The sequence below is a fragment of the Chionomys nivalis genome, chromosome 2, assembly GCF_950005125.1.
Source record: "Chionomys nivalis chromosome 2, mChiNiv1.1, whole genome shotgun sequence".
NCBI lineage: Eukaryota > Metazoa > Chordata > Mammalia > Rodentia > Cricetidae > Chionomys > Chionomys nivalis.
This window is the reverse complement of record NC_080087.1, coordinates 34798600-34820833: the sequence shown is the minus strand read 5'-3', so window position 1 is coordinate 34820833 and position 22234 is coordinate 34798600. Positions and strand designations below refer to the sequence as shown.

General features: G+C 38.8%; 1 protein-coding gene across 1 annotated transcript; it reads right to left on the bottom strand.

Moving 5' to 3' along the window:
- Positions 1-4721: 4721 nt before the first annotated feature.
- Taar1 (trace amine associated receptor 1) lies at positions 4722-5717 on the bottom strand. Its single transcript, XM_057794616.1, has one exon. It carries the CDS (start codon positions 5715-5717, stop codon positions 4722-4724), a length of 996 nt encoding a protein of 331 aa, XP_057650599.1.
- Between the last annotated feature and the right edge of the window lie 16517 nt (positions 5718-22234).

Here is a 22234-nt window from a genome sequence, read left to right as displayed (position 1 = left end):
CTGTCTCAAAACAAACTACAAGCAAATAAAACAGGTGCTAGGAGGATGGCTCTGGGTAAAAGTGCTTGCTGAACAACCTTGAGGACCTGAGTTTGAATCACCAGGACCCAGGGCATACACCAGATGTAGCCACTTGGGTGCCTGAACCCCAGAGTGATAAAAGGCAGAAACAGGACCGTTAGTTCCAGGTTCAGTGAGAAACCCTGTCTTGAGGGAATGCAGTGAGGGGAGAATGATAAGGCAGGACACATGTGCATCTGTGTGCCTCACCCATGAACTCAGACACCACACACCATGACATACACACACAAATATTTTCAAAATACTGCTGTAGACCCGTTTGTGATGGAGAGAGAGTTCAGTGTTTAAGGAAATGTAAGGCCCTTGCAGAGGACCCAGATTCAGTTCCTAAAATGTTGGGCAACTCAAGTTTGCCTTTAATTCTAGCTGCAGGGTATCCAAATCCCTCTTCTGGCACCTGTACTTATGTGCACACACAAACACACACACACATCGCACACACAGATACATAATTTTAAAATAACTAAAATAAATAATAAAAACAGCTGCTTTAGAAAAAAACAAATCATTCTTCATGTGTCTTTTATATTTAATATTCAAGTTCCTGGTTGGTGCCGCTGGCACAATTAAACAGAAAGTCTGGCTTGTCAAAATCCTCAGTGGATTAGTTCACCCAGTTTGTTCTACTTTATAGCAAGTATGTATGACTTTGCAAAGACTAGATTGTTGATTTCCAGATATAGTTTAAAATCATGATGAAACCTCCTAGCTCACTTACCTCCTAAAACAGAACAATTCATTTCCAACAAATGTCCTACCTGGTCTGGAATGAAAATTTATATGAAGATTTTAGTGGAACATGGAAAATAAAATTATTTCTTATAATAAATTGGCTTAGAAAGAACTATTCATGTTGTAACTGTTTTCTTGGAACAATTATATTCTTCTACAAGTGAGAGGCCTCCCATCAATATAACTAAAAACTTTTCAAGGAAGCTTCTCTGGGACTCTTGGGTCATGAAAGGCTACATAACTCACTTTGAAAATGGGCAGATGGGGGGAAAGTCTGACCATGACCTTACCGCTTGCAAAACTGGAACTCCACATCCTTTGGCTCTCTCTTGCTAATCATCATGCCAAGCGCCACTGCCTACTCACATTTGTAGAGATTCAAATTCTGGAGCAAAATCTTCTGAAAATTTTATCTTAGGTCATGTCCTCATCTGTTTAGTTAAGAGAAGAAGCCAGAGGCTAGGAGCCCCAGAGCCACATAGCAGTCAGAGAAGATTCTGTCCAGTTGAAATGGAAAATGTCAGGCCATGCCTTTAATCCCAGAACTTGGGAGACAGAGGAAGGCGGATCTCTGTGGGTTCGGGGCCAGCCGGGTCTACAAGAGCTAGTTCCAGGACAGGCTCCAAAGTATAGAGAAACCCTGTCTCAAAATAAATAAATAAATAAAACCACGAAAATGGGTCCTGTAAGCTAAGTGGTTTATGGCTGGGTACTGGGCCATCAAGACACAAAAAGACCTTCTCCATCAAAAGATGCAGGTTATATGAAGCTGGGAATGTGGAAAACCACACCTGTTCTTTCCTCCTGTTTGGCTCTCTCTTATGAATATTAAGCCAGCACCTACAAAGAAAGAGAAGTGCTAAGGGGTTTGGTACTAAGTAAAAATGTAGAATTATGTGAGTCATAAACTAGTTTGAAAAAAAATAAAGGTTGATACACATTTATAAAAACCTAAGTAGTAATGATTCATTGACATCAATATTGTTCTAGAAATTCTGACTAATAGAGCACAAAAAAGAATATGTACATAAAAATCCTTAATAGCGGGATGTAGTGTATACAAAAACCTTAAGGGTTGAATGTAATGTATGTAAGAATGTTAATGGCAGGTGTAATGTACGGTCTTAATGACTTAAATGCCAGCTCTTAGGAGGCAGAGGCCAGCAGATCTCTGTGAGTTTGAGGCCTGCCTGGTGTACATAACAAGTTCTAGGCTAGTCAAACTACTTATTGGGGTCCTGTTTCACACTGAACCTGATAGAAGAAAAAGTTGGAAGTACTCTACAACATATGGGTACAGGAGATCACTTCCTACGTTTATCCCCAGCAGCACAGACATTAAGGGCAACATTGAATAAATGGGACCTCCTGAAACTGAGTAGCTTCTGTAAAGCAAAGGACACTGTCACTAAGACAAAAAGGCAACCCACTGACTGGGAGAAGATCTTCACCAACCCTGCAACAGACAAAGGTCTGATCACCAAAATATATAAAGAACTCAAGAAACTAAACTTTAAAATGCTAATGAACCCAATAAAAAAATGGGGCACTGATCTGAACAGAGAATTCTCAACAGAAGAAATTCAAATGGCCAAAAGACACCTAAGGTCATGCTCAACCTCCTTAGCGATAAGGGAAATGCAAATTAAAACAACTTTGAGATACCATCTTACACCTGTCAGAATGGCTAAAATCAAGAACACCAATGATAGCCTTTGCTGGAGAGGTTGTGGAGAAAGAGGCACACTCATTCATTGCTGGTGGGAATGCAAACTTGTGCAACCACTTTGGAAATCAGTGTGGCGATTTCTCAGGAAATTTGGGATCAACCTACCCCAAGATCCAGTAATACCACTATTGGGAATATACCCAAGAGATGCCACATCAAATGACAAAAGTATCTGTTCAACTATGTTCATAGCAGCATTGTTTGTAATAGCCAAAACCTGGAAACAACCTAGATGCCCTTCAATGGAGGAATGGATGAAGAAAGTGTGGAATATATACATATTAGAGTACTACTCAGCAGTAAAAAACAATGACTTCTCGAATTTTGCGTGCAAATGGATGGAAATAGAAAACACTATCCTGAGTGAGGTATCCCAGACTCAAAAAGAGGAACATGGGATGTACTCACTCATAATCGGTTTCTAGCCATAAAATAAAAGACATTAAGCATATAATGTGTGATCCTATAGAAGCTAAATAAGAAAGTGAACCCAAAGAAAATCATATAGTCATCCGCATGGAGAGGGGGAAGTAGACAAGATTCCAGGGCAAAAACTGGGAACTTGCGGGTGAGGTGGCATGGGGCAAAGGGGAAATGGGATGAGAAATATGAGAAGGGGAGGATGGGAGGAGCTCGGAGGATTGGGATGGTTGGGATATAGGAAGGATGGATACGGGAGCAACGAAGTATATATCCTATCTAAGGGAGCCATCTTAGGGTTGGCAAGAGACTTGACTCTTGAGGGGTTCGCAGGTGTCCAGGAATATGTCCCCAGCTGCTACCTTGGGCAACTAAGGAGAGGGAACCTGAAATGACCCTATCCTATACTGATGAATATCTTGCATATCACCTTAGAACCTTCATCTGGCGATGGATCGAGGTAGAGTCTCAATTTGGAGCAACGGTCTGAGCTCTTAAGGTCAACAACAATAAAAAGAACCGTAATTCTCTAAAAAAAAAGTAAAAACAAATTGAAGGATGGTATGCTTATCTATTATAAAAACACAAACAAATCAAATGAAAATACATATACTTTATTGCATACTAATAACGATGGTTACAATAAAATACATTTTTTTTCAATTTCACCCAGTTTATTAGTATTAGATTCTATCTTTTTGTCTTCTAATCACACATCTACATGACTGCACATAAATCCAGACAGTTATTTCTGGATCCCTTGGCCTTCATTTCTAGAACCTTTCTCTTCATGTAAATCAAAATAACAATTTTTTTAAACAATTTATTCATTATCTAGAAATAATCCTTGAGGGACATCTTAGGATAAATAAGAAAACCAACAGAAACCTCACTGTAAAGTACAGAAGATTTTCCAAAAATATGTTTCCCTTTTGAAATTTAATAAACTGGTCTCATAGGGAAAGTGATGTGGGATGTCCTTCTGTATACATGCTGCTTTTGTTGGTTAATGAATGAAGCTGTTTTGGCCTGTAGCAGGACAGACTATAGCCAGGCTGAAAGAGATATAGAGAGAACATAGGTGGAGTCAAAGAGACGCTGTGTAGCTACTGAAGAAGACAGACGCTGGAGAACCTTATTGGTAAACCACGAGCCTCGTGGTGATACATAGATTAATAGAAATGGATTAATTAAAGATGTAAGAGTTAGTTAGAAATATGCATGCAAAATAATTGGTCAAGCAGTGTTGTAATTAGTAGTTTCTGTGTGATTATTTTGGTCCTTGGCAGCTGGGAAATGAATAAGCAGCCTCCGTCAACAGGTAAGGAATTCAAAGTAGTGTTTTAGACTGAATAGAGGCAACTTGTATTGTAATATACTATACATATATATGTAATATAACATAAATATATTCCTTCTAGTTTGTACCCTGAATTCAGCTGTGTGATTCAGTTGCTGAATGAATAAATTACTGCTGTCAATTCACAGAAGGTCATCTAAGGGCAGGGACAATTCTTTGACATGTAAGTCTTTAATACTGCATAACAATAATGTCAGAGACCACATGTATTTGGTGCCAAATATCAGATTATATACAAACATTAAAGTTTAACTCATCATATATATCATATATATATATATTTAACTCAAATAAATAATTTTAAAAGCCCATGTGCCTAATTTTGGTTCACTATTATCATAAATATAATCACCAACAGTTTTTACAAAACAGTAAAATATAATGGTTTCATGGATTGCATTATAAAAATAACTTAAACCTAGATGAATCTTTTTGGAAAATTTTGCCAAAGAGAATCATCTTTAGTGCTCTTCTGAACCAAGGATAGAAAAAGGCATAAACCATTGGGTTGAAGGCAGAATTCAGGTATCCAAACCAACTCAGTACATCATTCAAAGTGGGTGGAATAACATAGCCCAGAAAAGGGTCCAGGACCATGCAGATAAAGAAAGGACACCAGCATATTAGAAAAGCACCCATCACAATCCCTAAGGTCTTTGCAGCCTTAGTTTCTTTGTTTTGTGGCATTCTGTTTTTCTCTTCCGATCCAATTTGAAGATTTGTGCCATTAATTGACTTTGCTTGTCCTTTAGCTATGGAATATATTCTAGAGTAAACAAATAACATTACAGATCCAGGTATATAGAAAGACATCATGAAGACCAGTACCCCAGATACTTTGCTAAAGAAGCCAATACACCCGCCCAGACAGCAAACCTGTCTGTGATACAGTTCTTCAACTCCTTTGAAGTTCAACTCCAGGAAGATTATCCCAAATGCAAACACAGCAGGAATGCTCCAACTAATGAGGATCATCACAAAAATAGTCAAGATATTCATCTTGGCTTTGTATCTCAATGGGTGGCACACAGCATAGTAGCGGTCGATGGAAATAAAGGATAAGTGGAAAATGGATGCCGTGCTGAGCATGATATCTGTGCTGGTGTGAACTTTACAGAAAGTTTCTCCAAAATACCAACAGTGCTCAACTGTTCTCACCATGCTGTAAGGCATCGCCAGGCAGCCCAGCAGAAAGTCCACTGTGGCCATGGAATGAAGGAGCCAATTTGTGGGTGTATGAAGTTGCTTGAAATGGGATATAGAAATTATTACTATTAAATTGCCAGCTAGAGTGGCCAGAATTATGAGTGACATTACACTATACAGGGAAGCACGAACACCCTTTGACCAGTTGCTGTTTGTGTGGGAAATATTAATATCGTGGCAAAGATGCATCACTACAAGACATGGCTTTTCCCATAGGCTGTTGAGCAATCTTTCTCCAGAATCCATAGTCAGGTTAGAGATCTTTCTCCTTTTGTTTTTTTACAGGCACATACCTGTCCTGGAAACCTGGGTGGAGCAAAAAGAAGAGAAATGATTACCTGATCAACAACTAACTCCTTCCTTTTTTATCATATTTGCCTGCTCTTGCTGAAGAATATCTGCTTTGGAAGATTTATTTACAAGGTTACTTTAATACTTCAATTCAAAACATATTTAATACCCAGTTGGAGCTGGATATTGTGCCAAAATATAAAACTTGAAAAGAAAGAAAATAAGCACATTAAACCTCTACATTTAAAACACAAAAGAGAATAATGAAACCATAACTAAATACCAAACTGATCTAGCGAATAGAGTGAAAAAAATCTCATAAGCATACTAACAATAATAGAAATGGCAACTTCAAGAGATCATTTATGCACCGGTTTACAAACCCACAACAATGAAGACTGCTGAATGCCTGTTAGGGACAGCAACTCAAAGAACACGGTGCTGATATGAACACCTGGCATGGATCAAAATAGCTAAATATGGCCTTGTAGCAGGTCCCCAGATCTTAATAGGCCTTCAGACCTAGCACAACTGACTCCATTTTTTTGCAGCACCATTCAGGCTGCAAAACTCCGCGTGTAGACAGTACCACCTGCCAAAATGAAAACAAAGACCTAATCCATCAAAGCCTGGGAAAGTCTCTAAATGTGCTGACCTTGCTTCTTGGCTTCTACAGTTCTGCTTCTAGCTAACTAATTTTGTTAACTGAATGCCCACCCCGAACATGGTTTTTGTGCTTTATAAAAATCTCAAAGAGCCGGGCGGTGGTGGCGCACGCCGTTAATCCCAGCACTTGGGAGGCAGAGGTAGGCGGATCTCTGTGAGTTCGAGACCAGCCTGGTCTACAAGAGCTAGTTCCAGGACAGGCTCCAAAGCCACAGAGAAACCCTGTCTCGAAAAACAAAACAAAACAAAAAAAAAAAAAAATCTCAAAGAAAGGTTTGGAGCTACGTTGGGATCCTGAACATCCAGTGTAGTCACTGGCCCACTAATAAAGACTTTCCTTTGGCTTAAAGCCTCATCTGAGCAGTCTTCTCTGGTGGATACCCCACATCAGAGATCTTTAGTTTTATCTGCACCTTCTCCAGCCTGCCTGGCAGCCTGTGTGCCTGTAAATGAAGAGTCTTATCGTCCTCCAACTATGTGCACTCTTTTCAACCGCCCAGCCTCCTGTGCCCTTCTCCTTTCCTAACACAAGAGCTTAGGCCTCACCTGAGTGATAGGGCCATGCCTAGCATCTGTAAGGTCCTGGGAGGGTGGAAATAGAAGGCAGGCAGAGAGAAAACATGGGATATGGAGGAAATGAGAGTAAGAATATCAACCTGTGGCTAACAGATCTACTCTTTTATTGCTGGGAAGCCAAAGGGCTGGGAATAACTTTAAAACCAAAGAAAATAAAATGAGAATTTAACAGACTCATATTCAGCCATAACAGTGTCTGTGTGGCTGGGGGAAAAGAAAACAACCACCTTCTAAAAGACTCTAGGAAACTAAATATTAAAAAAAACAATTTTATAGAAGCATTTACATGTCAAATCATGAAGAATAAGTTCAATGGTAAGAGTAATATTTTCTCGTTTGATTTTAAATAAAAATTGCTGTGTGTGGCCAGGCATGCCTTTAATCAGGCCAGCCAAGGTTATATACTAAAACCCTGTTGTCTCAACAACAACAATAATAATAATACTGATAATAATAATAATTAAAAGAGTCACAAGACTGAAGTGATGGTTCAATGAGTAAAGCTCTCCTCATGCTGACCTGAGTTCAACCCCTAGGACTCACTTGAATGTGGAAGGAGAAAAGAAAGGCCACAGAACTGTCCTCTGACCTCCAAATCAGCACCATACATAGCAAGTGCCTACAAAGACTACACAGTTTTTTAAATTTAAAGGAATTATATTTGCATAGCATCAGGGTTTTTAACTGAAAGAAAAATTAACTTTGGAGCTATTGATGTAGTTTAGTGTTAGAGCACTTCCCTAGCACACATGAACTTCTGATTTCAGTCTCAGCACCAACAAACTTAAATTTTAGCTATTTCTTTTAGTTTAGTGATGCCTATGATTGAAGTGCTTAGGGAGTAAAGGCCAAAGGCTGGAGGTTAGCCTATACAGGGTAAGGTTGAAACCAACCTGGGCTACATGATACTCTTTCTCAATAAATGAAAGAATGAGTGAGTCGCTTAATTAATACCAGGAAACCTTCAGTTAACCTGGAGCTTCCTTTTTGAACTATCTTGATATCTCCCAGAAAGGAAGAGGGGCAAATGGAAGTGAAGAAATTAAAATTGGGATGCCACAAAGAAGGGGCAATTCACACATCACTGGATTCAAGAAACTGCAATTCCATTTTACCACATTGGTCTATGAGATGTTGTTTGTGATAGGTTTCACTGTGTCCAGTCTTTGTCTTGAATTTGCCATTCTCCTGCTTTGACCTCCTAAGAACTTGGCTTGTGGGAATGCACCCAAACACCCGGTTTTATTAGCATTATGTTAAAGTTTAAAATGTTCATATTGTAGACTCAGTAAATGTTCAGTGTAATTTCTATTACAACAAAAACAACTGAAATAGGTTGACTTTATTTCAGTTATGTATTATTAGATATATAATGTACAGTCAATAAAATGTTAAATATAATAGGCTGATTTTTTATCTAAAAACATAGAAAGATGAAATGATATCTTTTAAGATAAAAGCATTACAACATTTTTTCTCAGTGTTAGGTATTACAGGTTTTTAAAAAGCCATATGCCAAGTTCATTTATGCATTTTATATTTATACTTAATATTAAATATATATCTATGTTTATATTAAACATATATTTAATATATGTTTATCTATAGACATAATTAATATAAATTTACATAAGCATGAAAATAGTCATTGAGTTCTCCATACTGTTTTCTCAAGGATGGTGAAACTGAAACTGAGCAAATAAATACATAACAAAAACAAAGACAATAACACCAAATTTAGCAATCAATTTCCCCAGACGATCAGTTACTCTTTCTTCTCTATCTATTCCGTGGTTCTTTCTATGAATGCTTTACTACCATACCAAATTAAAACATGTTTAGTAATCTTAAATGAGTTATCTATGACTTGGTGAATAATTATTAACAAATTTAAATCATTTGTTTATCTTGCGTGTATACATCTCTTTGTGAAATATTTTTCCTTTTACCTTTATATTTAAATCACACTTTTGCTAAGTTTCTGAAAACTCATGTCTTGTTTTCTTCCATGCAAATTTGGAAATAAAATTAGATATGAATTTAATAATAATTCTATTCTAAAATATTTTTATTTTACAACTCTGTGTCTCATCCTGTATCCTTTATTTATACTGAATGTATTTTTGACAAATTCTTAATTTTAGAGGAGGAAATAAGCAAGGGGCAGGCATGCAGCATTTCCAAATGCTGATTTCCTCATGGTTGAGAAGGAACAACACCAGAAGTAAACCATTCCCCTAATGCAGAGCAGGACAGATGACAAAACCCACTAGCTCTTTGACACATCAACACAGACCAACAAAAAAAGATAAAAGTGATGGCCCATAGTTTGTGGTGAATGGGTTTCTGCTGCTTAGCATACGTGAGGTACGTGAATGGGGTTTAGCTGATACTGAAGTGGGGAAAAGATTCAAAAGTTAGTTGACCTAATAAAGAGCATGTATGCACACAGACATATACACACACATACACACTCACACACGTGCACATTATATACACGTTATTCACACTTGAAGTAATATGGAAATATGCAAACATTTCCTCACAAAATAATATTAATTTTATAAACACCTCAATTAATGTCTTAATAATTTAGTTCTGAAGCTTAGTATAGGGTGACAATAAGATATACTTTAATTTCAAAACTTCTAAAATAATCTGTGAAGTTATCTTAATCAATTTAAACTAGCACAACCTGTAACACGGACTGTATTGATTTTATAGGAGCTGCACAACAAAGTGTTTTAATCCTCACGTTTCTGTAGATGAAAGGTCGTGTGTGAAGCACATTGTTGAAAAATAATTTTAAAGCATATTTCTTTTACTAAAGCAGCAGTTATACAACTAAATTATAGAAATTTAGTTTATCGTTGTAGAAGATAATTCTAAACTCTAGTTTCTGAGTAAGCACCAAGGAATTGATAGATCTCATTACCTTTGGCTTTCTCTCCAAATAAAAGACTGCTCCGCACCTCAGAAGGGTAGGTCTCTAGGGTCTGCGCCAGATGTTGAGTGTCCACAAATCTATCCTCTCTGAGGGGAAGAAAAGAACAGAGCCCGTGCTGGAACCAATAGCAGAAATCCTCCTTTGGGGCCAGGTTGCCTTTGTCTGCCTCTTGTCCATCTGCTCCTGGAGAGAGCCCGCTACTGGTTTATGATGATGGATAGCTAGCACATACAGAATGGTACGCATATTAAAATGCGAAGCAGATAAGCTGGTAATAAATCTTTCTAAAACAAGCTACCTGTGAGCTGTCAATACAGCACGAAGGTGCTAGAATTTTAAGCCGGCACCCGGAAGCTTGCAGGGTAAATATTACCATGACTTTAAATATTACCAAGGATGGGCCACCCGTAATCACAGTCATCAGCATTAACAGAATATAAATGAAATCACATAACCATTTTGCCTGCCTTAATTGTTGACTGATCTGAAAGCAAAGGGCTCCTCTATTAGACACACGTACAAAAGAAACAGCTAGTCCTTAGAAACGCGTTCATTACAGACGCAGATGCTAGATACCGACCAGGTGGATTTCTTTTTTAAGTTTGCATGTACTGAAACCTAAAATATTTTACAGCTAGAAAATCTTTTACTACAAAAGTACAATTCTCATGAATCAATTACGAATTAATGATGATGATGATAATAATAATAAACAATTCTTTGAAAGCATTGGCTTTAAAGCTTAAAAGGGAAAAGTTTTATATCCTGATCCAGTACAGATGAAGGTGGAAAGCAAAAAGCAAGGGGCAAGGACTTGCTAGAAAAATGTTCCTACTTTGTTCGATCATCTCTGGTGTTTGCTATTTTACTCTCTCTCTCTTTTTTAAGTAGTGTTATAAGCCATATTTAGAAATCTTTTTCTTAAGGATATACGTGTGTGTGTGTGTGTGTGTATAGTCACAATTATTTACCTATCACCTTATTTCCATTCCTACATATAAATTTCTAAACTGCTCCTTTTCTCACACAAAGCTCCTTGACTGTAGCTAAATGAACAGCTGGAAGTGGGTTTCTTATCCATTTGTGCCTGTTACCTTACAATGGATGCTAGGGCAGACTGATTTTTACTCCCAGCTCCATAGGTTCTTTACTGTCTCTTCTTCATTGTGAGTAAAAGGTTCATCCCTGCCCTCTGATTTTATCTTATTATATGTTTTATTATATATGGGAGGTGTCCTGCATGTGCTTATGTGCTACACGCTTGCAGTGCCTGAGGAAGCCAGAAGAGGGCACTGGATCCTGAGACTGGAGTTACAAACAGTTGTGAGCCATGATATGGGTGCTTGGAATCAAATCCAGCTTCTCTGAAAAAGCACAGATCTCTTACCTTCTGATCCCAGTGCTCTTAACTGCTGAGCCATCTCTCCATTCCCTACCCAATCCTTCGTTTATAAATTTTGCTGTTTTACTTGTTCTGGCCAAATAAAGATTTTTTTTTTTTCCATTTGAAACCTAGTCTGTGGTAATGCTTGTGCGTCTCTGAATGCCTTCTGTGTCATCACCCCAGATAGCCCACTGTCCAAAGAGGGTCAGAGACATATGGAGGAGATGGAGACATGAAGAGATACAGTACCCAGATGTTCCCTAGCAACCGCCAGAGATATGTGCCTGTGAGTCACTGCTTGTGGTGGCTTGGATGAGAATGGTCCACATAGACCCATAAGTCTGAGTGTTTGGTTTCCAGTTGATGGAACTGTTTGGAAAGGATTAGGAGGTGTGGCCTTGAAGGGCGAGATGTGTCACTGGGAGATGCTTTGAAGTTTCAAAACCGATGGCATTTCCAGTTGCTTTCTCTCTGCCTTCTACTTCCAAATAAGGATGCAAACTCTCAGCTTCTTTTCTAGAGTCAGATCTACCTGCCTGCTGCCATGCTCCCCTGCCATGACAGTCATGGAGTACAATCTTCTGGAACTGTGAGCTGCAAATTAAATGTTTTCTGTTGTAGGAACTCCTTCAGCTAATAGTCTTTAAGATTTCAGCCCATGTACTATAAGTGTAGATAAAAAGCATGTGAGGCCCTCTATTCTGCTGGATTCGGTTCCCGTTCCCAGCACACGCAGAGGACTGTAGACCACTACCCTTACTGTGTGTTTATCCCCAAATAAATAACACTTTGTTTTACTCCAGCTATTATGGAACTCTTTGGTACTACTACAATTTTCTTTTACAAGTTGCCTTAATTACGGTGTTTTATCACAACAATAGAAAAATAGCTAAATCACTATTATTTTGAGTTACTGGTTTTTGTGTAATTCATTCATAAGTATCATGACAATAACTAACTGGGTTAATTATATTTATGAAAGAATATAATTTAAATATACTTATCTGAGGAAGAAAAGAATGTTGGAATAAGAACAAATGTTAAGACACTATTGCTACTTATTGTGGATTTTAATTGGTCAGTATAAATTTTGATGATTAAGTAGAAAGTTTTCAATTCTTTGTCATTACTCCTTCTCTACAAATTATAATGCATGTGAGAATCTAAATGGCTTTTCCAATGTCATATCACCATCCAATTCTGAGTTTAATCAAGTTACTCTTTGTCCAATGTCCAAACTTAAACTGTTAAAGATGATTCTCTACTTTCATGATGCTTAGTAGCAGATAATTATACATTGTGGTGTTTGCAGATGTAATTCAGTGACAGTGCCAACCTGAAATGCAGGAAACTCAGAGCTTTAGACCCACATAAAACTCAGGTCTGTAATCTATCACTTGGGAGGCAGAAGCAAGAAGATCAGAAATTCAAGTTCATTCTTTGATGGAGGTGGGTCTTGTATCTTATCTGTTGCTTTCATTGGTTAACTAATAAAGAAACTGCTTGACCTCTGATAGGGTAGAATTTAGATAGGCGGAGTAAACAGAACAGAATGCTGGGAGAAAGAAGCCGAGTCAGTGAGTCGCCATGATTCTCCCACCCAACGCAGGTTAGGATCTTACCAGTAAGCTACCACCTTGTGGTGCTACACAGAATATTAGAAATGGACTAGATCAAAATGTAAGAGCTAGTCAAAAAGAGGCTGGAACTAATGGGCCAAGCAGTTTAAAAGAATACAGTTTCCGTGTAATTATTTCGGGTATAAAGCTAGCTGGGTGGCGGGATGCAGCCTTCGCTCTTCTCACTACAATTCTTGGCTAGATAGAGAATTTGAGGTCAGTCTAAGGCTCCATGGATCCTCTGACTCCCAAACAAGTGGGTGAAATGTTATTTTAAAAAAAGGAAAGAAAAGAAAGGTTATTATGGACTCATATACCCTCTTAATTAATAGAAAATGTTAATAAAATTGACTGAATGAGAGGGCTATTCTCAGTAGCTTTATTTCATTCTATTCATATTTTGTTCTATAAAAGATCTTTAAGAAAAGTAAGAATAAGGATCTCTATTGCATAAAGTTAGATTAAAATCCCTGATTTGTCAGAGGAATATGGAGATGCTGACAGAGACTGTACCTTTGTTTCTTTGCCTCCCTGACCTGAATAATCACAAGGAAACTATATTAATTACAACACTGTTCAACCAAAAGCTTAGGAGTCTTTCTAACTAGCTCTTATATCTTCATTTAACTCATTTCTATTAATCTACGTATCACCACAAGGCTGTGGCCTACTGGTAAGTTTCTGACAAGGTTCTGGCATCTATCTCCTTTGGCAGCTACATGGGGTCTCCCTCACTTCACCTATACTCTCTCTATTTCCTGCCTGACTTTACTCTGCTAAGCCATTGACTTTAGCGGATTTATTCATCAACCAATAAAAGCAACACATATTCAGAAGGGCGTCCCACATCATGGAGAACATTTAGTAATGGCAGGAGACATGTATGGCTGTCCCCAAGATGAAGTATCTTGGCTGTATAGGGTCCATGGCTGAAGGTTACAGCTTCTCATAACCTGCGTCCAATGGAACTGGAGAGGGGAAAAAAGTAATCAGGGTGAATAAAAATTTTTAGATATGTGACAGAGAAAGGAAAATGAGAAATAAAGTAATACTTTGATAGGACGAGGAGTTCAGAATACAGAAAGGGCAAAAACAAGTCAAGAATGAGATGTTCTTCGGGGAAATGCAAATTAAAACCACCTTGCCATTCTATCTTATAACCAGAATGGTGAAGAGTAATAAAGTAAATGATAGCACTGTTTCATGTCATCAAACAGGAATACATTGAGATGATGCTCAACTAGAAGCTTCAACCGTACTAACTGGTGTTCATGGTGCTAGAAGGGTCTTCGTTTCAGAGGAGAAAGGTAATAATCAATATAACCTGCTATAAGCCCTAAGATCAACAACAGCAACCTGCCTGTGGGATATACTATGCAATAGTGGCGCAAAGGTTATGGGAGTAAGCAACCACTTTTAAATTGGATTTAAAGCCACTTTTAAATTGGATTTAAAGCCCTGTCTACATCATGGAACCCATAACTGACACTGCAAAAGTGACCAAGAAACTGAGATTAGACATTAGAGCCTGATGCACTGTATGTGAAAATGCTAACTCCACACAAGAATATGCAAATGCTATAAACTATTTTTAAAAAGTGTTAAAGCCAATTTACAGACCAGGGTGAAATGGCTGTTTTCCAGTGTGAAGGAAGGAAGTACCATCACTGCAAGAAAACAAAATCCTTATCTTATGATAATGGCAACTTGGACAGTACATAAGCACTGCAGTGTGTGTGTGTGTGTGTGTGTGTGTGTGTGTGTGTGTGTTTACATTCACAGAGTTCTTACCACCAATGTTATGAGTCGGCAAATTGTTTCTTTGAAGTGAAAATCTTAAGTTTTTTTTTTTTTTTTTGGCCCATAGGACTGTAGCAACTGCTTACCATTGTCACTGTAACATGAGAAAAGCCATAGTCAATAGGAAACAAATAGGGATAGCAGAGCACCAATAAAACTTTATTTGTAGAAAACAGTGCTTCCCTGCTGAAACAAAGAATAGAATAAATACAGTGAGGTAGTCTACCAACAATCAAAGGAACTCAAAGCTATTTTTGTTATAATATCCTTCCCTCCAGTCTGCTAAAAATATCATAAATAAGTGCGGAAGAAATATCACTTGCAATGAAACAAAATGCCAATTGATTGAAGCAAAAATAAAGAAATAGATACCAATCTCTACAACTGCACTTGATATTTACAAACAGGCTTAACTGTTCTGTTGGCATAAAAAGCAAAAAGTTTCATCTCAGCAGAAACTGTATCCAAACCTTTTTGTAAGCTTGTCCTGGGTTTGGTTAATTATCCCTTGGAAACTGAGCTGAGATGTCTCAGGCTTCTGCAGCATTCCCTGTATCAAGGACTCTCCTTTGTTGCTCATCTCCCAGCTTTCCCCGTGCTGCTGGTAAGGCTTGAGCAAGATCTCTCCTCCTGCCTTTCTCTAAGCACTAGAGAAAGACACTGCTCTGTTTAAGAACTCTTATTTCCCACAAGAAGAACTGTTGTCAAAGACTCTATATTTTCAACAGATAAATGAAGAAGACCATGCTCAGAGGTATTTGCCACTGAAGAAAATAGGAAGCCATAAGGTGTTCAATAGGTGAGGAAATAGTCCAGAGAGTACAGTTTGGGACTGGTAGGAGAAAGGTTTTGGTTAAAGGCTACGGCTTCAACTCTGTGATATTGCAGAGTGGAGCCTACCCTGTCTACAAATGAGCATTTTCTCAAACAGGCTATGCACATGTGGTTATTTCTAAACCTACTTTCAAGAAGACCATGTGGCCTTCTAAAAACAAAGATCCCAGAAAAGACAGAATCTCTTTACTTTGATTTTTAAATTAGCTTAGTAAGTAGTAGATAAGTTTTATTAGGTTTTCAAGTAACTTTATATTGTGAAGCTATTACTTTTCAGAAATATTGATCAGCTAACCTAGCAGTAAAATTGTTTATGGGTTTGCCTGGTGTGTGCCAGAACTTATCTATTGTATAGTCACATTTAATCTTTATAGCAGTCCTGAGGTTCTGGAAGCATTATTCGCATTTTATGAGACTGGCATTCAAAGCAACTTAAGAATTGATTTCACAAAAAATAAAAAATAAAATAAAAAATAGAAGTTCGGGGATCAAAGGCAAACCTAACTCTGAATCTCACCTCTCTGGGTTGTCATTTTAATTCTCCCACTTGTAGAAATGACTAGAGCCATCCAGGGAGCAGTCATCCCTCAATGAGGGCAGTGATAATGGCTCAGTCCCTGACAATGGGTCGAAGAGAAAGAGATGGGCTTTTGACTTGGATTATAGGCCGAAAGGAGCAGATCTCCTACATAAGGCAATGCTGCAGTCTCTCTGCTTCTTGATCAGCTGTAATGAGCTGTTTATTTTTTTAAAGATTGAGCTATAATATAGTTCAATACTAATAACCATTCTGATTACCAGAATATTTAGGCATAGAACCTGACAACGATGCCTTTGCATTTGTGCCTGACCTTGAAAAATACGTGGAGCCATCCATAGGTTGGAATCTAACAGCCCTTGAATCCATTCACTTTTTAGATATTTTATGTGGCTTCCTCAACTAGAACAAAAATATTTCATTATCTAATTGCATGTCTAAAGCATTTATATCTAAACACCTTAGCATGTGTGGAATCTTTATAGGTACAGAGTGTAACACAACTCCTGGAATTTGTTAAAGTCTTAGTAACAGTTATGAAATGTTAATAACAATATGGAGGCTGAAACAAAAGTGAAAATAATATATGTCTGTATATGTGCCTTTGTGTGAATGTGTGCATGTGTGTTTGTATATGTGCATGTGTGTGTGTGTGTGTGTGTATTAAATTTAGAGTCCCAGAGATGTACCACTAAATTCTGGCAGATCTTGTCAATCTCCTAAAACTCTTTCCAGGGAATAGATTGGCTGACTAAAGCCATCATGATGCTACTGAATCAGAGACTTTCCATGAACATTCCAGGGTAGAGCTTTAGAGGGTTATCTGACACTTCTTCATTCATATAAATAGAACAGCATGTCAGAGAAATGGTCCAGCAATTAAGAACTCCTTCAGAAGACCAGCATTTGGTTCCCAGCATCCACATGGGAGCCCACAATCACCTTTAACTCCAATTCCAGGGGCTTCTGGCCTTTGCAGACACCAGGCATGCATGCAGTAAACATACATACATGCAGTCAAAACATAAAAATAAATAACTTTGTAAAGAAGAACAGCTTGGTGGTGGTGGTGCACACCTTTAATCCAAGCACCCAGGAAGCAGAGGCAGAGGGAATTCTGTGAGTTCGAGGTGAGCCTACTCTACAAAACAAGTTCCAGAACATTCAGTGCTTTTACAGAGAAATCTTATCTCAAAAAAGCAAGAAGAGGAGGAGCAGGTGTCTTAACAAGGCTTTCTGTTTGCATGTTTATAGTAGGCAGTGTGTTACCTTTCTGAAAGAAATAACACCTCAAGGCTGAATGTGGTGGTGTATACCTGTTACTTCAGCACTTGAGAGGCTGAGGCAGGAGGATGTATGTTGAGTTCAAAACTTGCTTGGGCTGCATAGTAAGTCTCTGTCTCAAAACAGTAAAAAAACAAAACAAAACAAAATGAACCTTGCCCGTTGATTTATTTTTGCTGTCATTGTTGTCTCTTTGCTTGCTTTGAGACAGGGTCGCCTACAGCCCAATCTGACCCTGAGTTTCTTATGTAGCCAAGGATGACGCTGAAGTCTCCTTCCTGCCTCCATTTCCTGGGTTCTGGAATTGCAGTCGTGAACATTCACATTCAGCCAACAAATGGATTTCTTCTCCTACTAGACTCGAGTCAAGTTATTCGTTTCATGCACACCTGCAGAGGGCAGCCTTGCACAGATTTCAGAACCCCGGGTACATTGGGTGTCTTGACTCTAAAAGCCCATAATGAACTGAGTCAGTAAGAGCAGAGCTTGCCATTTTGCATTTTTTTCCCTCTGTAGGATGAGAAACGTTAGAAAAAAACCTAGGTGTCAATCAAGAGGGGTGGTTTTCCCACAATGTTCCATCTGCATCTTTCTTGCATCTTAGAAACTGCCTGTGCAGCTGCTGACAGCAATGATGCAGAGAAGCAGGAAGGGGGAGGGAACAGTCAAGGAGAGGACAGAGAGGAGGAGGAGGAATTGTGGGAAATAGAAGACACAGAGAACATGAAGAACTTTATTCACCCTCAACCCGTTCCTGAGCCAAAAACATTGCACAAAGTCCCAGGTGTATTCCCAAGACTTTAAAGAATTTCGCCAATTATTTACAAGGCAAAGATCCAAGAATCTGATAAATTATAACAATGGGTCAGTAAAGGAATTCTGTTCTCGATTTGTCCGATTTCCAATTTCCATTTCCTAGCCACCACCTAGAAACTGAAAGAAAAATATCAAATAAAAGATGATTTAACCCTTTCTATGGCTTTCTCTCACGTGTCCTCCAAACACCTGAAGAGTAACCAAACCTAACTCCATTCACAAGAACTTGGCACCACACCCATCGAGGGGTAAGTGAATAGGGGAGTCCCTCTATCCTCCCACACAAGCACAGACAGAAATCCTGAAGAAACACAAAATCAGAAACTATAATATATGAGAAAAAACTGTAAGGCTAAAAAAATACCCAGAAAAGGCATTATGAGACAAAATCCCTCCAAAAATACCATTGAGTTAGTATTGTGTTGACCGTTTATTGCTGGGCATGGCGCCTACCCTTAAGTGTAGTTTGGACTTCCTTGGAAAAAACTAAGTTAAAATTGACAGCAAGTGACTGTCAATTGGAGATAGCTTCTGGGTTAGGGCTGGGGGCTTGTGTCTACTTCCTCTCTATGACTCCATCTGGTACAGACCCACGCAGGCCTTTGCATGCTGCCGCAGTCTCTGAGAGCTCGTGTATGTTGATCCTCCTATGTTTTGAAGATCTTGTGGTTTTTTGGTGTCTGCCATCCCCTCTGACTCTTATAATCTTTCTGCCTCCTCTTCTATGGCAGAGTTCCTTGAGCCATGAAAGGAGGGATTTGCTGAAGACATTATATCCCCTTTAGGACTGCGTGTGTCAAGGTGTCTCACTCTTTTCCCATTGTCCAGCTATGGGTCTCTGTACTTATTTGAGTAGGAAAGACTTATTAATGAGATGCTAACAGCAGACGAGATAAAAATGGTAATTACAGTTTTCAAGCATTTCCAAAATAGTATTTAAAGTTCTCCTAATCACTAAAAGTATTGTAATATGTTAGTGGCAATCCCTGAAGGCCATTTTCATATCTTTCATTAAGTTACATGTATGCTTGGGAGGATAATCCCAGACTATAAGATTTTACTTTCTCACTACAGTGTTTTCATAATTAATCTTTACAATACCTACTTGCCTAGTACTAGGGACACATAACAGCAGGCTTTTTGATTCATTTTCACTCATATCCTATCGGCAAATAAGCCCTCAATTAATTGTTTAGGTAAAAGAAGATAAAACTTTACTATAGATGGAAAGAAGTCAACTGGTTTACCACAAATTTCATTAAATTAACACCATAATTCATGATACTAATATTTTCATAACTCAATTTAAAGTTTATCTAATTGGCATGTCTTCAATGCACTTGCCAAAACAGCAATTATTTATCAGATAATTTACTGCTATAGTGACAGGTGGATCCTCTTTGCCTTGGCAAAGCCTATGGAACACATTGATGTCTAACTAGCTGCTCTAGATGATAAGAGTGTTTGCTATCTCTGTGGTTCTTTCACCAGGAAGAGCAATTTCAAAACAGAACATCAAAAGAATGCACTTCTACGGTTGGGGAGACGGCTCTGTGAGTAAACAGCTTGGTGCTTAAGTCTGAGGACCTGAGTTCAGAGACACTATACTCACATGAAAAGCCAGGCATGACTGTGCATGCCTACAGTGCTACCACTGAGGCAGAGACAGGCAAAACCCCAAGGCTTGCTCTCCGGTCAGGCTGACAGATTCAGCAAGCTCCTTGTGAAAGGATACCGTCTCAAGTTACAAGATAGAGAATGATTGAGGATGACGTTTAACACTGATCTCTGATCTCCATGCAAGCATGCACATGTGTACTGAACACACACATACACACACAAACACACACACACATGCACGCAGGCTCACTCTGTTCATTGTTTTGTTCATGGATTGTTCACTTATCATTGCAAACTTACCTTCCAGACCTGAGACATTTCCATTCTTCATGTTAAGATTTTATTCGCTGTGACACACCAACAGACATGATCAACTCACTTTGATGCTTCTTCCAGGACACACACATAGGTTAATCTTAATCATGTACTTGCTCCTTAGCCCTTAGTCTGCATTCTCCCATACTCTGTAGCTGCAAAACTGTTGTTGAGGAATGTAACTTACCTCTTGAAAAGGTAAAGATGCAACTGTGATGTGGCATTAAGCACCATTGAACAAGAAATTAGTATCTTTTAGTTCAGAGGATACAGCACCTGCTATGAAAGCCTCATGACCTATATTCAGAATTCTGCATGACCTATATTGAGAATTCTGGAACCCACAGAAGAGCCAGAAATTACATCATGTGTGCTGTAATACCAGTTTGTAGGTGGAGACTACTTGGCCATTACCCGGCCACCTGGACATGAATAATTACACAGAAACTATATTAATTGCAACACGGTTTGGCCAATAGCTTAGGCGTCTGTATTTGCATGAGACTGTGGCATACTAGTAAGGATTTTGCATCTGTCTCCTTTAGCAGCTAAAGAGTCTCCCTGGCGTCTCCCTGACTCCGACTACTTTCTCTATTACCTCTGTTTGGATTTCCTGCCTGTCTTTATTCTACTAAGCCATTGGCTGAAACAGCTTTTTTAATAACCAACGGTAATAAAACATAGCATGCAAAGCGGAATACCACACCACCAGTTCTCCTCTGGTTAGAAGGGGGATGGAAATAGGAGAATCTCTAGAAGCTTGGTGGTTAGCCAGCCTTGCATACAAACAATAATTATCAGAATGACCTGTCTCAAACAAGGTAGAAGAATGACATCCCAAGGTTGTCCTATGACCTCTACATACACACACACCCATACTCAAAAACAAGAATAGGCACACACACATATATTCTCTTATGTGTATACACACATACATACACACACAGAGCAACACCATACTGAATCAGGACTGTGAGTTCCTGCTCTCCTTTTCAGAAGGGCACATTTTGTTTTAGAAGACACCGATAATATAATAGTGCTGTATGGACTATCCTCTAGAGATTTCCATTTGTTTATTTAAAAGTTACCCTTTGTTTCTCTAAGTGGTATAATATCTAACTATTTTTGCTGTTACTGAAATAAAACATTAGTTTTATATTAGACATAGTTTCCAAAATGAGACTGTCTGGTTTCCTAGTTCTAGCAGCTACTCAGTGCTCTGGTGGCTGTACTGTCAATGTGTGAGCCATCTTCTCGGGAATTTCTGTTGGAGTCTCAGTGATAGGGCCTAGCTATCGTTTTGTCCAAATCTTTAGATTTGAAAATGAGGCCAAGGAGAGAACTTTGTTGGTTTTGTTGTTGTTTGTTTGAACTGCTGTAACAGAGAGTCGAAGACTGGAGCACTTAAAGAGAAATTTATTGTCTCATGATTCTGGGGGCCTGGAAGTTCAATATATTAACAAGTTCACTTTCTTCTGAGGTCCCTTTCCTTGTTGTAGATGGCTATCCTTTTCTGTGTTCACACCAGCCTCCCACAATGCTGTTTTGTTCTAAATCTCTTCTGAGGACGTCAGTCATATTGGACTAAAGTTCATGCTGATGACTTCATGGTACCTCTTTTAAATTTGCCACTTCCCCAAACAGTCACATTCTGAGGTCACAGGAGTTGGGACTTCAATTTAAGAATTAAAGGGACAGCAGAGCAGAAGTGGCACACATCTTTAATCCCAGCACTTGAGAGGCAGCTGTTTGTGGGTTGCGTGCGGCAAAGAAATTGTCCTGACTCAGCAACAGGAAAAAATTGGCTGTTTTAAAATGCCGGCTTTCTGCACTGTGCCGCCATTGCGATCTCTGTCTGGCTCCTGCGGGAGAAAGAGTCTTTGAATGGAGCATTTGGAGTAAAGTGCTACGATTTGTTTGATGGCAACTAGACTCACTGTGTCCCTAAAAGGAAGTCATTTTGTGCTGCGGCTCAGAGGCACAAGCAGCTCCACCACGCTACTGCTGCAATGTGCA

Excerpts from the sequence above, each read along its gene's own strand:
- Taar1 (XM_057794616.1), bottom strand. The coding sequence starts at position 5,717 with ATGCATCTTTGCCACGATATTAATATTTCCCACACAAACAGCAACTGG.